Below are 17,325 nucleotides of genomic sequence, written 5' to 3'. Positions count from 1 at the left end.
CGTTTATCGATAGCATACTTCGCACTACTGTCCCAACCATGCGCATGTATTCGTGACGTAGTAGCTTAACCGCCTAAGGGATTCATTTCATAGTGACTGACGAACACGAAACAAATGTTGGCTGGGAGAAAAATATCCCTTCTGTTTCAACAATTTCGATTCGTGTTTGTAATACTGCTACTAAGCTTCGTACTTAATTACGTGTCATTCGTAAGTTCGTCATTTGTATGTTGCTTTACATATATATACCCGGCGAATATATTGTTTGTTTTATCAGTGTCGACGCTGTATACCCTAATTAGGGACCGCAACAAATTGTACAAGCAATTACGATTGTTTACAGTTTACTCAAATCGGCTGCATCGTCATCTACAATCCAAAATAGCCCGGAGAGATAGTTCACACTATTGCGTGCGATTTAAGGGATGCATTATTGCACGGTATTTGGTTACCGACCATCCTACGCACGATACAGGTGGTCAATTGGAATAATTTTGTCATCTCAGCAACATATCAGCACGCCTCAGGCATGGCTAGATATTGCATTCCTACCAATTGCAACGCTGTTGTGATAAGCACCGCAAGTATACGAATGCGGTTTCCTTCAGTGTTATAATCAGTGTGCTGAAAGATCGGTTTAATTTTATACTCAGGCCATTCGTGTATCGATGCAATGCTTGCTCCAAGAAGCGTACTAGTATTATTGTATGCTTTAAACGCATGTATTGAATCTTCAATCGGTCAGCCCCAGTCCTCAAGGCAAACATGCGGAAGCTTTCGAGAGATCGTGACGAAATCTGTTGTCGAGTCGGCAATATCATTCTTCTCAGACAACTCGTTATCGCCGCAAAGACATTTCGTACCTTCCCGCAAAGAACTGCAAGATATTTCGACGGTGTTTGAGGCATACTTCGGTAATGGTGCATCCACCAGAAGATTTTGGATTTCGCTAATGCAAATCGTAAACACCGCCGACGGGAATCTTTATGCTACTGATAGGTTGCAGCTCAGGAACGATATACGAAGATTTGCGAATGACCAAGGTTTCGATCTGACAAGACGGAAAATCGGCGTTTTGTTGCGACGAGATGTAGTTGACCTGATTGGTGCGGATTGGAGGATTTCGCATTGCGTATATGAAAACAATTTGGATGCAGTGCAGCGGACAGTTGTTGCTGAACTGTCACGGTGGGTTCGGTATTAGCAAGAACTTGATAGTTGAATTAATTCCGGGTTTGGGGCAGAGTCCCAGGAGTATAGGTAAAACGGTGATTGTTGTTGGTTCTGTGCACAACTTTGGCAGTAATTGGTACTGAAGTAGAACTACATGCATTCTAAACAGGAATAAAAGTGCTATAGCAGAAGAACAAGGTTTTACTTTTTGGGAAGTAAATTGCTCGGGTTGAAAACTAATAACTCATTGGCGATTTTAAAAATACATAACGGAATAACTGTTAAGTTCATGTTCATGACCGTCTAATTTACGCTCATGTTACAACTTGTTGCAGTTCCATCGTACAAAGGTCGTGGCCACCTTACCTATAACAAGTTTTAAATAATGAATTACCAAATACATACAAATTAGTAGACTTTTCAACGAACTCAAAACAGCTTTAAAAAAGTATTCGTACTTCTTACGAGTATATGTATTATATCAATTGTAATGTGTAAGCCAGCAGCTTTAAATATTTGTCATTGAATTTATTACAGAATCGGCAGCTTCCGGATATAGCTGAGAAACAGGAAGCCACATATCCCCATATTCCAACCGTCTAAGGTTTCCTTCGTAGTTAGTTTTGCTCTTTATACGTACATCACACGTATCATTTCTCCGAAAGAGAGATACTAATCGTTTTTGCGACCACTTAAACAGCGAAACGAATCTTGCGATCTATCTATAAGAAGTGTTTTTTGTGCAGAATAAGGGACGATATCGGCGATCAATTATTCTCGGAATTGCTTTCCCTAAACACCGGTACCGTACTCAATTTGGTCATCGACAGCACGGGCAGTATGGCGCAAGAAATCGAAGCAGTAAAGACACGCACGAAGGTAACACGAATAGTTTTGCCGGCACGTAAACGCCTTCGGCATAGCTTCAATTTCCGGCGACCTAGTGCTGGTAAGTAAGGGCACATATTATTCTTTTGAAGTTGCCGCAAATCCGCAGATAAAATACGGCAGCGTTGCGCACGTGATCTAAGCGGCGTGCCAGGTTGCCAACGAGATTCGTCTCGTGGCTCACCGATAAAGGTTTAATATCGAACCAGACGGCGCAATTATCTCCATGAAATCAACGTATGGACGCTTGATTAATCTTCCTAATCGGCAATATACAGCAAATGATTAGAAATACTATTAATTTTCAGCTATCTTGATTGGCACGAGGTTTTATTTCGATTACAGCATACATGACCGGAAATTAGCACACCAGTCAATCAATCATTGATTGATCGATGCTTCGGCGGTACAGATACTTTGAGGAAAATCGGCGTTGGCAAATTTCTTGAAATTCGATAAAGTTTGCAAACCACATTTCTGATGATGATTTATCATAATAATGTCGATTCAAGAGAGAGCTTTTTCACACTCTGCGTCTTGTTCTATTTCGGTAGGAATAATAGAAACGCATAACCAAATTAGTTACATCATTCAATAGACATCGAAATTAATTTTTATGCCTAACTTCGAAATAGCGGCTTGCAGCCTATCAAAAGTAATAGTATGTAATATTAAGATGATGCCCTGGTTTAATTATATCATGGTTATTACGACACACATGAATTACCATTGCGTAACTTTCCAGCTTCTCATTCATGACCTGTCGAATACTATTGACCATCTCCGTAGTCTTACCTTCGTTCCATTCAATGATCCAAAGGTAGGACCGGCGACTTCCACGAGCGATTCTCAGGCGCTACTCAGTGCTTTTGACAAGTAAGGAAAACTGGAACTTCGTCAGGAATAACACCGATTAATGATCAATGATCATTATTCTACCGATACAGTAGGCCGCTGACACCCTTTCTAAGATCCGAATCCAATTTCGCAAACCAGAATATGGGGCTAAACTCGAGGTGTACTCTGTTTAACTTTCTTGACAACTGGATCAGATTTAAAAAAAAATAGTTGCAAGGTCCGTCATGTGATTAAGAATTGGTAACAGTGATGAAAAGATTAGTCTATATCTTCGTATCCACAATATGTTTCTATGTGGGCCGCATTTTCCTCGATGGTCGCATATTGCACAGTGCCTTATCTTATGAACACTAGCTTGTAGCAACCTCAAAAGAAGATACATCATTAATACTATATGTTATCCATAGCGTTTATGCCCACGGAGGCGGAGATCTACCAGAATTGAGTATGGGCGGCTTATTACTCGCATTGCAAAGAGCGGAGCGAGATTCAACGATCTATGTTGTCACCGACGCGGAAGCGAAGGATGCTGAACTGCAGGTGAAACTTGTTTTTTTCTTTTTAACGATCTCGGATGCAGGGGTGGCAGAGAGAGGCCCCTGATGTGAATCCTGATATGTTGTGTAATTTAATTTACCTACTCTCATAATCTGTGGTGCAACTAGTAGGCCTGATGGAAAACAGATATATAGATGTCTGATTTGTGACATTGCTGACTGGCTTATCTCTGATCTTAATTACGATAAATGAATAGCTTGGACATTCACAATGAGCATCTCTTTCACGAAGAACCGTCGACATATAAGTGGAAAGAGTTTGGAAGGGGAAATAAACAGATAAATGGAAATATGTCACTATCATGGCCAGAAGCAATACATTCAGGTATTGGTTAATGCCGAGGTGAGCAAAGTGTACACTATAAATACGTGGGTGAAAAATGGGTGGATTCACCAGATTTCCAACATATGGTAGGCCTCAACTCAAACGATCGGCATTCTCCAATATCGAATTTGTTTTCACATCCATCCCGATGAGCGAAAAGAGTCAAATACACCATGACTTGGGGCTATAAATTATACACCCTGACATGTAATGGGTGCTGTTTAGTCCCGCAGGGTTGTCGACAATGTGCTCAGATGAACCTCGGTAATGCAGAAGCTAGGTGGTTCCGAGGCTCCAACAACCTAACATTCGTATCGTGATGGTAACGTTTTACACACTATGTCTCACTGTTTCGTGTTGCACACTGCGTCACTCGCCTTCAAGTTTTCGCTTGTAATCGTGATTAGCCTACTATACTATACTACGGCGAGAACAGATTTTGATTCTGAATACGACCACGGAGCTAACAAGTCTCCCCCTTTGGCAAATGCCGTTGAAGTGAGCCTATGTGCCGAAACTGATCATGATCATTGATCATGTCTCGTTAAAAGTGTCTCGATATATTTCAGGATCAAATTATCGCATACGCTCAAAGCAGAAACATACGCGTTGTATTTCTACTCACCGAACAAATAGTATCTTGGCTTTGTGTCGGATTAGCCTCGTAAGTTGGTGCGGTGATGACCGACCGGTAAAGTTGATTAAATATTATACGTGCTATGGTTCTTTTAGACCTAGACGTCTCATCGCGTGTAAGAACCCGGCACTGAAGTTGGGCGGTGAACTCTATGAGTATATAGCAAACGAAACGGGCGGAGAAAGCTTATCCATCGGAAGAAACACTATATTCCAATCGACAGAGATATTCAAACTCTCGTTGCGTCATGCGGAGGTTAATCTGGATGAACGTATCAGCGGTAGGCGTAGAATTACCGACAATATATACAGCGTAATATATTTGGATGTTAGCCACTGAAAATAGATTTTTGAGTATATATAAAATACGTGTTTCAGTCATGCTTTTCCCTTGCTTGGGATTGTAAACAATCACCGCAGGCAGTAAGGTCCATTACCGACTCCGGGATCGTATATATCAGTGGTCGGGAACCTTTATCGATCGAAGAGTCGTATTGGCTCAATATTTTCAATTATAACTCCCAAAGAGTCACACATGTCAATCAACTGTTACGTCACAATTGAACATCAGTGACGTCTTGGTAGCACTAATATATGAGATTCGTAATGTGAGCCATATTTTTCTGCCCACATCGGTAGGTGAAGGCGATCCGCAATATATGCGAGTGACATTAGTATTGGCTGAACTCATCCATTTCCTTCGAAAAAATTTTCGCCCATGGCGCGGTTAGGCCATGAGTGCGCTACGCACACTGACTTTTCATTACATAATTGTTATCGATTTGATGAGTAGTAATAAAGGCCTTGTTTACCTCATTACCTAAATCCGGTCCGCTCCTATCGGACGACTAAGAAAGGTCATTAACATTCAAGTGGCCCGTGCAACGTCGCAAATATCATGTGGCCCTTTGGCCGAAAAGGTTGGCTACCCCCTGGCTTAGAATTTATGATCACAGATATTAATCAAATGGGGGCTAATTGACAGGCTGATTCTGAAAACCTAAGTATTGATCGACTTCTAAAATATTCGGCGTAACCTAATGCAGCGTTACACACCTTCAATTATATCGGCGGGGCTAGAAAGCTACTAACCAATCAAAAAATAGATAGCTATGGCGCTTGTAATTGTGAATGTCACTTCCAAGGCATTTTATGTCTCGGCGTAGATAAGGAAAACAATTTGTATTTGAAAACTGCGTTGTCCTACAAGGGTCGCCGTGTCTTCTATTCTCTTTCGTCAATCAAGGTATCCTGCAATCCAAGATTTCTAGGCGCTCGATGGTGGTTAGATCGAATTCGCGAGTAGTGTTAGTCGTCGGTGCGACAGCCACTTAAATTCGAGGATATTGAAAAGATGGCGGCACGATCCCATAACTCTGGATACCCCGATGTCTTGACCCCTCAAAGACATGTATATGCTGCCACGAGAATAATTATTAACAAGTTGGTGCAATATTGATAAATCCAGTACAAAATTGAAAATTTCTCAAAGAGACATATCTTATACACAAAAGAGCCATATATGGCTCGCGGGCCATAGGTTCCCGACCATTGGTATACACAGATTAGTGCGGGGCGGCTCCACAAATTCTCCGGTCAGACTCCGACCCTGTTTCATCAATTCTCTGGTCCGATCCCGACGATTCTTGGAATAATCGATACCCAACTCGAAAAACTCCGATTTTAATCATCTACGAGTACCTATTTCTAATGAACTATAAAAACAGTAGATCACATGGTACGGGTATATTGATCGCAGGTTTGTGTTGGTGGCTACTGCCGTGTGCTTTGTAGTTACTTACAACAGCCATGCTCATTAATAGCCTTAATAGCGTTTCTGACCGTATCAAAAAGTACGAATCTTGCTGCGATCCGACTCCGGCCGCATCAGAAAGGAATATGAATCCTACTCCGATCCAGCTCCGGCCAAAAATGAAAACAATCCGGATGGATATCAAGTCCGGCTCCGGTCCATGCTCCGCTATGATACAGATACACTTATAAAACGTCTATCTGTAACGTTATAGGCGAACAAGGCAGAATTCAAGTGTTCGTGGACTCGTCAGTAACAGAATTGTACGTTCGATCAGCGCTTTCATGCGACCAAGTACAAATACGATTCAATGGAACATTACTGCCGTCCACAGTAACTGTCGTCTGATATTTCACGTTATTACAATATCTAATCAAACTGTTCGTTTTGTAGGTAAGTATTACGGTCGATCACTTGCTGCACGCGAAGTTGGATGTAGGAAAAGTATACGGCAAATATATTGCCATTGTTTCGTCGAGTAGCTCATGCAAAACCATTGTGAGTAACGCCACGTTATCTCACAATATCCATCAAGATTGCAGCGGTATCGCGAATTCATAGGTATCTGGAAAAAGTAATAAAGGATTCGTATATAACGTGGCGAGAATTACGCCGGGCTGGAATGGAAGTGAAAGCTTGGATATATTATCCGATGGTTGGTACGGCTGTGTATTGATATATATTTTAGTGCATTTGTTATTGATAATTTGAGTGTCGTCAATCGAGCATATTAGACATCAATGTAATTCTTGAATGTCTGGCTATAGTGTTATATCCGCGGCGCTCTTATAATAATGACTTTGTAAGTGTTCTTGTGCGCTACTGCACGCGCCTAGTCATTGGTGTCTTTGCTATCAAGTAGATATACAGAGAAAGAGCTTTCGCTTATGTGCACCAATCACGTCACAAAGCAATACTCAATACCTGTGTTGATTAAACAAGTTTGTATTGATGGGATTGGACTTAATAAATCTACATTTCATAAACGTAGGATCAAATGGTAACTGCGTTCATACACCGCTAGGTTAGGGCTGTGTCTGTATGCATGGATTGTACTGATCACGGCGATGATGAGATTTCTTCTGAAGCGCGCAGTGAACTAGGAGACTAGCACCACTGTTCTTGCGTTAACATCAAGTTTGACGTGACTGGTTCACGTATGTTTGAGGTCACCAGTGATTCCTATGCTCACAATAATGCAACTAATTTGCAACATGGCCTTCGTGGAGTTGAGCTTTGCGCGAAGATCTTTTGGTGTAGATCCATCAATTTCCATGTATCTTTTTCCCAGAATTTGCTTACAATCTCTTTGTTACTTCGATTTTTTCGAAATAGGAAACCCTGCCATCCATGAAACAGTTGTGGTTCTTTTGGACATGTACGGATTCCAATCTGGTGATATCGTGAAGAATGTGCAATTCGTCGACAGGGCGGGCTCAGCGGTGCAGACAATCCAGTGGGTCCGACATATGTTCCTGCATTTTTGGAATGAACGAAAGACTGTTACTATTTCAGAATCACTGAGGGTCACATGAGACATTTTGAAGTACGCATGAATGTCACTACGGATGTGTTTGTCGCAGTTAGCGGAATCGATGCGATGCGATTTGGAATCAGGAGGGTTGCTTCCAAACCTATCAGGATAGCGAAGGCTGTCATTGATTGCTCGTCTTTTGATACCGCGATTTTCAGGTACCACATTCGTCCATAGGCCTACTTGTATAAAGATAAAACTCATATTCATTAATTTAATCGATGAATCACAAAATAGTCTGTATATGCTGCTCTGCTAGTATTTTATATTCTGTCAAATACTTAGTTTTGGATTTATTACGTCACTGATAAAGCGCGTCACAATGAATGATAAACTTGCTGAACTTTGGATCAACGTGGCGTCCAAGTGCGACATTACAAATCTATTGCACCAACTCGTAAATTTGAACTAGTGGAGCTACTCATACTTTTACTGGCTATATGCATCATGTCATGTCCATGACACGCAATGCGTCGCAGCTGCGATATTTGTTTTATATTCATGGTGTTTCGACTACTTTTGTCATTTTACACCGGGCCGATATTCCTCTGTTTTGATTCCATATATATACCGACTTGTAGCTCGGCCCACGTCTAGGCTTTTGTAAGACACCGCTTCCTCGGATCACGTGGTGAGATCTTATGATAGTTTCAAATGATCGATATTCTATATGTCTTGTACATGTATGTTTATAAGCCTATATATTATATAGAAGTTTTGAATTTGATTATGATTAAAAATCAATCGTAAGCTAGCTAGATACTTAGATCTAACTACAAAAATCACAATCATGGCTGTTACAATCGGAGGTCGCCACTCGTCAGTAACGTATAGTATCACCACTTTTTGAGTATACTCAAGTTTCGTCTATTTCCCGAGTAAAGTTTGCACCTATTATAGTGTGTGGGTGCTATTACTTGGAATTCTATTTGAGCATCAACAATAACGACTTTAAGCACCTTGGGTAATAGTATTGCGGTTGATTTGGTAATAAATCTATTTCAGACCCGGTGTTCCAGGCCGAGTACAAATCAAAGTGACAAACCTGTTGAATCGCTCTGCATCCTTTTCCGTTACCGTTCAAGACGAGAGCAATTATGTTACGTCGGTTTCACAGTCGAGAATCACAATATCAGCGAAGGCCAAGGGGAGATTTTTTGTGCAATATCACCCACCGCAAACGGCTCTACCCAACACAGTCTCAAAAGTTATGCTCACTGGTGCCTACTTTGGAATAGGATTAGTGCATCGTTGAATGGTCTCTAACGACGATTTTCCCTATAGCATCAACTGACGACGTCTCGACATACCGCACTTGCCATTTGAAAGTGACTCCAGCTACTCTTGCTGCACTGCGAAGCTATGCAGTTGTGAGCAACGTATATCTGCGCATGGCCGAGGTGACCATAACGAGCAGGCAAGAGGCAACTTCTGGTACGGGTAGTTCGATTTTTATCATGCAAAACAAACAGCTTTTTAGGCTCACCAAGCAGCAGACCAGTTAGTACCTTATACAATTTAAACACTGGAAAGCAGTGAGACCAAATAGAACTGTTAAGTCTAGACTAGGGTTACCATACGTCCTCTTTTAAGAGGATTTGTCCTCTTTTTTGACTTTTTTGAAAGTGTCCTCGGAGGACGCCCTTTTGTCCTTTTTTTGAGATTTTGTCCCCTTTTTTTGAAAATTTAGGTCATATTTAGAGCAAAATGCGAGTGATATGCCGTAACTTAGCACAGAAGTGACGCTCCGGCTGGGCGAAAATTTGACCTTTTTTTTTTGCAAGTCTCAAATTTCTGAAAAAGTATCCTCTTTTTAGATTTCCAAAATATGGTAACCCTACTATAGACCTATAATGCCTTGGAAATTTACTAGATAGATATATGATAGTTGAGCAATATTTTGCGTTGTAGTATAATGGCATGGGCCCTCTATGAACAAATCGGTTCGCCGAACCAACCCAGTTCTGATATTACAGTTGCTAGCTCTATTGTTTAGGATCCGGAAGTCGCGCTGAGTTTTTGGCGATCACGCCAAGGGATGCAATGATCTCAAGTTTCACAATGACCGTGGATGGGACGGCGTACGCAGGACAAGTGACACCATTGAAAAACGCTTCGAATTACTATCACCCAGGAAAAGTAATTCCGTAATACATTGATTAGCTGAAAATGAACGTTATCTGCCTTAACCAACAGCGTCTCGAGGTGCTATCAAACTCTGACAAGACCTTTATGCGACAGGGTGAAATCCCGCGACTTTGGAGCCTTTTCGATTTGGATCAAGTATCAATATTCCAAACCTCAATTAACCTCCGTGAGGGCAGCTACGCAATCTTCGAATTGAAGTACCAACAACTGATGCGACGGACCCGCGGTCGGTGAGATCAGAATTCGTCCTGCACTATAGTCTACTTGACTCCTATTATCCGAAATATGGGTCTGTTTACCCAATTCCGGATTAGATAACTATATATCTACGGTAGTCTAATGAGACTAATTAGAGCGAAATGCATGTTATCTAATTCTAATCAGTTTGGAAGAGCTGAATATTTCTAGATGTCCAACTCTACCTATTGCGGGGAAGCGTGCGCGGGACAATGCAGTGGTTATGAGGCTATGAGAATTTGACACGCATCACATCGGCAACCGCTGATCCGCTGTTGAATAATGTTCTGTTAAGATTGCGATTCCCCATAGTTTGCAGTCTTTAAATATATCACGTTAATTCCACCGGATTTGTAAGTGACAGCCAGGAGGAAAACTAGGCTACTCATACTTTCGTTATTTCAAACATCTTCTGTTTTGTATAGGTACGAGCATCGAATCAACCTTCGGCCTGGGCAGATAACGGATGACTTCAGATTAGAAATAAATATTAAAGAAGATAACACTGTACATAAAGTCACTGCGACGAAGTTTCACACGCAGCAGGCCAACATATCTAAAAGTTTTACGTTGGAGGGAATCGTCATTGAGGAGAAAAGGTTTAAGAGCTACGTATACATTGTGCAATCAACCATGTACTTTATTGCGATGATTTCAAAAATAGAATTATCAAACAAATATGATCGCTAGGGCGATTTTTTTTGACATGTCAAAAAAAGTAAGAAATTTGTCAAAATTGTAGCGTTAGATCAAAAAATGTCAGAATTGTTTCCAAAGTCAATATTTTTTGCAACCTTCATTTGGATTGTATCGTATATTTTGCACTGTCGGTGAACTTATCATTTGACATTTTACAGCTTTTAGCCTACTTTACAGGCCTACCGTTGTAGACGGCCCATTGTCTTCTCATTGTGAATCATAAACGGTCAAATGAAACAAATAGGTCGACATGGTGTTATGCTCAACGTACCGCAGTATCCTAACTGAAGCAAGACTGCATGGGCATTGCATGGCTCTTATATCGAGAAGCGCATGACGAAAAATTGTGATGTAGAAACCATTGTCAGAATGAAGCAACACGGCGTGGTGTGGCACGAGCAGTGTATACACATAACTTCAGTGTTGCCCACTAACAACTGCTGCTGTTGAACGTTCTTTCTCCATTCTTGGCAAGCTACTTAGCAAGGACAGACACTTTCTACCCGAGAATGTAGGAAATTATCTTTCGTTGTACTACAACAAATTTAATTATTTAACCACTGGAATTCTTCACGTGGCGAGATTTCGTTAAAATAAAGTTTCTTCATGTAAAAATTTGTCAGTTTATGGACCAAAAAAGGTTTTCAGGCCAAATTACTTCGAAAGGACAGACAGTTCCAACCAGAAATATAAGATACGAAGAGATAAGAAAGAAGATAAGTAGTAAGATAAGATAAGAAATATAAGTAGTACAATTATAACATTATGTCGCGAAACACCTAATTTGCAAACGTTAGGTCATAATTTGGTCAAAATTAAGTTTTTTTAGGTCACAAAATGTCAAAATTTAGATTTTTTTGGTCAAAATCTTGCGTATTTTAGGCTAAAAAATCGCCCTAATGATCACAATGCTTTTGAATCGCCATCATCGACAAAGACATGGGGGCAAGATTCTCGTTCTTGGTACATGTTGTTACATAGTATCTATCGTTAAAACTTATCTACAACGTTGATGACAAGCTTTGAGAACACCTTTTTAATTTTCATACCGGCTATACGCCTGAGATCACCGTATATCGGAAAAATTGCTCGCTATAATATCATTTCAGGAACGCAGCAAGGGTAACTTTTGATCCGTCAACGGATGTACAAAGAAGGATATCGCCTGACGGACTTAACGGTCACCTGACCATAGAATATGCTGTGGCATCAGAAAGTGTTTTGAATACGGTTCCTTTGAACAGGTAAAATCGTTATTTGTATTGCGAAATCGTCGTTTGTATCCAGTCTCCTATAGCAGCGCCATGATGCAAATGTCGCATATCCCTTGCGAGAATTAAATAACCCCGAATTTATATTGCAGCCGTCGTTTCGTGAACTTCGTAGTTCCTGATTATCCTGCAATGAAAGTACGAGTTGTGTTTTTACTGGACGATTCACTCTCCATGTTCGGCAAGAAACTCGAAATCGCTTTAACGGAGCTGAAGCATCTTATTTCAACGCTAACGCCATATGTAAGATATATACAACAACACCCTTCTAATTACATACAGATGCAGTCTGACATTATAACAACTATGACGTGGTATGCTATTATGCCCCCATAGTGTGTTTAGGGCGTAGGCACGAATTCGTCCGTGAGTTTATCTTATCATAATACTACTTTTTTGTTTACGAAGTGAGAAATTCGATGGTTTTAATTCGGTAAAGTTTTGCAGTTTATAATATATATGGCATAGTCGTGGTTTATCAAGGATATTCCCAATTGATTTGCGAGCGATATATTAAAATGGATAATCGTACTCTATCATTTACTTCGTGTGTTGATCTCACAGGATTCTTTCGCTATCGTTACATACAATTCAATTCACCAAAGGATAAGAACCTCACCCGACGGACGTAAAAACAGCTCGATGGTCCTTGCAACTGCAACCAATATTGCCAAAGTCAATACATGGCTAGATAGAGTTGTGGCTCAGGGTTCTCGCGGATGCATATTAAAGGCAATGGAAGCGTCAATATCCATTCTAGAGAGTTACGGACAAGGTGAATAAAAGACCTAGGTGTTTAAAAGATGGGTCACCAAAGTTCTATGCTATACTTTCATGGTGTATAATACGCTACGTTATTTTATTTCCCCAGAGCAAGGCGTGACACTCCACTATTCATCAGACTTTATCGTTCTACTGACTGACAGGCTCAGTGCTGACGGAATGCGAACGCCGAATGACATTCTCGCGGAGATAACAGACTTGAACAAGTGATGCTGGACTGAATTAAATATGCTAAGCGCACATCCGGATTTCCGCCTGTTGTATACAGAAAATACGCTATCCACGTATTCTCAATAGGATCATCGACGGATAAGGATGCTCTTTCAAATTTAGCTTCCAGAAATCACGGTCGCTATATTCACAACTACGGTGACATTTTCTCTTCTCAAATGGTAAAGTTCAGCGTTCAAATTGAGCCCTTCTAGACGGGATGATTGTTATTCTACGCAGTTGAAAGGACTTTTCGAAGACATTTCATCACCAGCGATGTACGATATCGAAATATTTTACTCAAGTGATTTGGTGAGTTAGTTGCGCCGGTACCGATTGAATTAATGCCTGCCGGAAGCAGGTATTTTACCTTTACTTACAAAAGGTGACGCCGATAACAGCAGTGAAATTTGGAGCAGTGCAGAAAGGCTCGGAGTTAATATTAGTTGTGAAAACATTGAAAGATTGCAGCAGCGATGGAAAATTGTACGCTAATGTCACAATTAGAGGTAAGCAAACGTCTTATGTGTGTAATGATATTTGTTCTGGTATAACCTTGCTGTTTCAGGCACCACAGTCGCTGGTCTGATTTCCGATGTGATGAACATACCGCTTCACATTCTGTGCAATGTTAAAGAGGTGAGAAAAGCTTTATGTTGAGATTATAGACATTTATTGTATAGAATATTTGTACAAGTGCTTGGGACATACTGCAAAGCCGAAGCTTTTCTTGAATTCTTTTAGTCATACACCAGTAAGAACTTGACCAAATAAGGTTATATATGCATTTTCGAAACGATTGTGGTAATATTTATCATTGAAAATTCATCATGAACAAATATCTTTGCGGAATGTGGCATAAAGTATTTTTGTGTACCAATCCATATTCTTGCTATTCGTGATGCATGGTTTGGCTTGGATTTTATCTATTCTCAAAGTCTGTCCAAAACCACCATTTGGTTTTGCGCTGAAGTTCCTGAACTCGGGCTAACAAGCCGGAAATGTTTCCCTGCCACGCAGCAAAAATCGTACGACGGGAATCATGCTACTTACCTTCAAGTGAGAGAATTACTGCGGCAGTCACGAAATACGATCGCTGATGCGACTATCATAGAGGAAGATATATTGAGGATCGCGACAGAGTAAGTATCCTTATCAGTGCTTTGAAGCAGCCTTATATGAATATTGCCAGTGACCAGAGGTGGTCAATAACGAATACTTCCACTTTTTCGGAATAGTCGTGTAGATTTTGTCTGCTTGTACTACTTACTCAAAGCAATTAATTTTGATACTAATTCTACTTGTACGGCCAAAAAACGTCAAAATTTTGTCAAAATTGTCGCGTTTAGTCAAATATTTGTCACAATTGTGTACAAAGACAAAACAAATTTACAACCTATATTTCGTTTGTATCGTAGATTTTTGCACTGTCGGTTAACATACCATTTTACATATTGTAGCCTACTTGATAGGCCTACCGTTGTAGACGGCCCATTGTCTGGTCATTGTGAATCATAAACGGTCAAACGAAACAAATATGTTGGTATGGTGTTATGCTCAACGTACCGCGATACCCTAACTAATATTTTCATTTTTAGGTCACAATTTTCCGTTTGTTACGTCAAAAATAAATCGGCATACTGATAAGGTTTCATTAGAAATAGCAAGATATGGTTGAATAAAGTCTGAAATATATACAGCTGAGCAACTGCATATATGATCTCATGGAAACATACTACATCATCCATAATAGGTTAATAGCGCACAGCCGCAAAGTCAGCGAAATAGATTTCCACATTCCCGAACGCATTCTATTTTATTGTTGCAGAAATGACCTAGTGGTCCGAGACTACACCACTTTTCTTTTACCACAACCCGACGGAAGTTTTCAACTGGACGATTATATCGTTTCCACACTAGACCCTCAAACCGCGAATACTTCCAACTCGACGAAGAACGTTTCAACTATTTCAACGACCCTGCCGTCACGAACGATACCAGGAGGTGTAGTTGTTACTCCCGCGCCAAGATTCTTAACGGTATCGACGCTTGACCCGCCAGTCACCGCGTCACGGCCCAGACTCGAGTTCTTCGGCGATCCACATTTCGTGGTCGACTTGGACGAACAGATAACTTTGTGCTTCAATTGGCACGGACCCAATGGACAGGTATAACATGGGAATCGTTATAGGAAAGGGAGGGGAAATTTTGGGTTGGAATATGTTTGAAGTTGTCCTATCGCAGTTAGTGCGCTGTTTACAGAAACAACATTTCATTTCTTACTATGGATAGATTCCTTTCAAGTTAAAATTTCGACAAAAATATGCTTGAAAATATATTCAGCCACCTTGACACAAGACTTTTTCATCTATAAATTCATGTCATGACAATTTCACTCATAATAACGGCGCAGACGTCGCAAAGCTATACTTTCTAGTTTGCGAAATCCCAATTGTAAAGAGTAAATAATTTCGTCTAAAAAAATTTACGTGCGAAGTAGTCTAAAACCATAACCACGTGATTAAGTATAGTAGAAGTTTGCAAAATCTACTTGAGTAGTCCGAAAAATAAAAGTGCGTCATTACTTACCATACCCATGGTTGCATTTAAAACGAAAATAAATTTCAAACAAACATGTTTAAACACGGCCCTAATTTAAAACATGTTTTTTATTTTTTATATCTATTTTTAGAGCCATGACGTAACGAATATTTAATTGTGACGCCATAGTGGATTGACATTAACAATTGAAAATATACGGTAATTATAGCTCCTTTGATGAAATATCTGTACTATTAATGTTGAACCGACAATTTTGAAGGCTCAAACCATCCCGCATATCGATATACTTCGGCTATATCGGGTGGTAATTGTCCGTAGGCTCATACAACATGTTTTTTGGAAAGTATTTACACAATTATGACATAATTTTACAAGTAAAAAAAATCATTTTTTTAAAGGCTTTTGTTTAAAACACTGTTTAAAACATGTTTTGAACAAAGTGTTTTAGAACACCGTTTATTTTAAATGCAACCCTAACCATATCTCTGTCTGTTATATGAATACATAAAAAGGAGACGGAAGCTTTTGGGATTATTCCGTCAAGAATACAGAATTGGCCTACACATGCTCTTCTGTTTCTGTTTGCGTTGCAATACAAACGGTTGCACAAAAATACCCAGTAGAGCAGAGGGATTGGATATTTGTAAACATTAACCATGCCAACATAAAGATATCGGATTTGAATCAACAGGTGGTCAATCTTCTCCATGATCCGGAAAATAGTGTAACAGTGAACGGTGAGATTTCAGAATACGACGGCCCCCGGCCACGTGCACGCCGAACATACGTCACCAGATTAGGAATCTTAACTGGACATGGAACGAGGCTCATTGTAAGTCCGAATCACTTTTCCCATATGAATATTACGAGCATTACTACACTCTACAGATAACATGTGACGTGATAAAGATACAATATCCAGACGGACGTCGTGTGAGACTACCCTTGAGGAAGATTGGCGCTTGGCGTCGGCCAAACCTTCATGTTACAGTGAGCGGCGTGCTCAAGACGAGAGCTACTGTTATGGTTAGACTACGCATGGATCTGCTATTCAGGGTATGTGATATGTCGTCCGAAAGACGTGCGCATATTAACTGGAAATACGTATGAAAACGTAGGTTGTCGCTCATGTCAATTCCAAAAATCCGTACGTCCGAAACCATCTCGACTTCGCCGTCATTGAGCGAAGTGGACTTACCGAGTCTGTTTCGGGAATGCTCGGTATATTTTCCCAGTATAAATCCGCTGCTAAAGATTCAGTAAGCATTGAATTCCGAAATGGAGGAAAATCAGCTCTCTTGTGGCTCAAGTAAGGTCTATCTATTCACGAATGCAAAGTTCTGACGCGAGTTAATGATGTGTATGTTCGTTTGTTTCATAGAGGCAATCCATTGGAAGTATCGTATCATAATTTACGAGATTACTATACGGGAAGAGACGTGGAGTGTTGGTGTTTGGCACATGACGAACAGATGTGGGAACAGAATCGAAATTATCTGGTATTGAAGAATCTGTTGGACACTCCTACTGATGATATATTCGAGAAGCCAGAATACTAGTGGAAAATATCTGATAATTTTACCTCCAACGCGTGTATGACAGTCATATTTAAAATTAAATTTTATAATATA

At 40.3% G+C, this 17,325-nt stretch overlaps 1 protein-coding gene across 2 annotated transcripts; it reads left to right on the top strand.

The window, feature by feature from the left end:
- Nucleotides 1-383: 383 nt before the first annotated feature.
- LOC145439071 (inter-alpha-trypsin inhibitor heavy chain H5-like) lies at nucleotides 384-17,325 on the top strand. 2 transcript variants are annotated; one of them, XM_080316538.1, is made up of 30 exons: nucleotides 384-1,188; nucleotides 1,920-2,052; nucleotides 2,807-2,937; nucleotides 3,327-3,459; nucleotides 4,371-4,465; nucleotides 4,534-4,718; nucleotides 6,465-6,583; nucleotides 6,644-6,748; nucleotides 6,812-6,905; nucleotides 7,586-7,706; nucleotides 7,766-7,942; nucleotides 8,790-9,004; nucleotides 9,069-9,224; nucleotides 9,781-9,923; nucleotides 10,026-10,162; nucleotides 10,595-10,768; nucleotides 11,978-12,112; nucleotides 12,232-12,382; nucleotides 12,704-12,914; nucleotides 13,011-13,128; nucleotides 13,191-13,314; nucleotides 13,373-13,444; nucleotides 13,518-13,641; nucleotides 13,701-13,771; nucleotides 14,153-14,274; nucleotides 14,961-15,300; nucleotides 16,386-16,526; nucleotides 16,583-16,750; nucleotides 16,813-17,003; nucleotides 17,076-17,325. In XM_080316538.1, the coding sequence occupies exons 1-30, from the start codon at nucleotides 674-676 to the stop codon at nucleotides 17,251-17,253; spliced, it is 4,779 nt and encodes a 1,592-aa protein (XP_080172664.1). In that variant the 5' UTR covers nucleotides 384-673; the 3' UTR covers nucleotides 17,254-17,325. The 2 variants fall into 2 exon arrangements, with proteins under 2 accessions (XP_080172664.1, XP_080172665.1); XM_080316539.1 differs by having other exon boundaries at nucleotides 385-1,188; nucleotides 9,069-9,218.

This window comes from Botryllus schlosseri, chromosome 5, assembly GCF_051294905.1.
Source record: "Botryllus schlosseri isolate E-star chromosome 5, Bs_hap1, whole genome shotgun sequence".
In the NCBI taxonomy this organism is placed as follows: domain Eukaryota; kingdom Metazoa; phylum Chordata; class Ascidiacea; order Stolidobranchia; family Styelidae; genus Botryllus; species Botryllus schlosseri.
This window is presented reverse-complemented; position numbering and strand designations above follow the sequence as displayed.

Coding starts and splice junctions, on each gene's coding strand:
- LOC145439071 (XM_080316538.1), top strand. CDS start 674: ATGCTTGCTCCAAGAAGCGTACTAGTATTATTGTATGCTTTAAACGCA. Junction 6,749..6,811: donor GTAGCTCATGCAAAACCATT/GTGAGTAACGCC, acceptor GCGAATTCATAG/GTATCTGGAAAAAGTAATAA. Junction 9,005..9,068: donor CTCAAAAGTTATGCTCACTG/GTGCCTACTTTG, acceptor TTTTCCCTATAG/CATCAACTGACGACGTCTCG.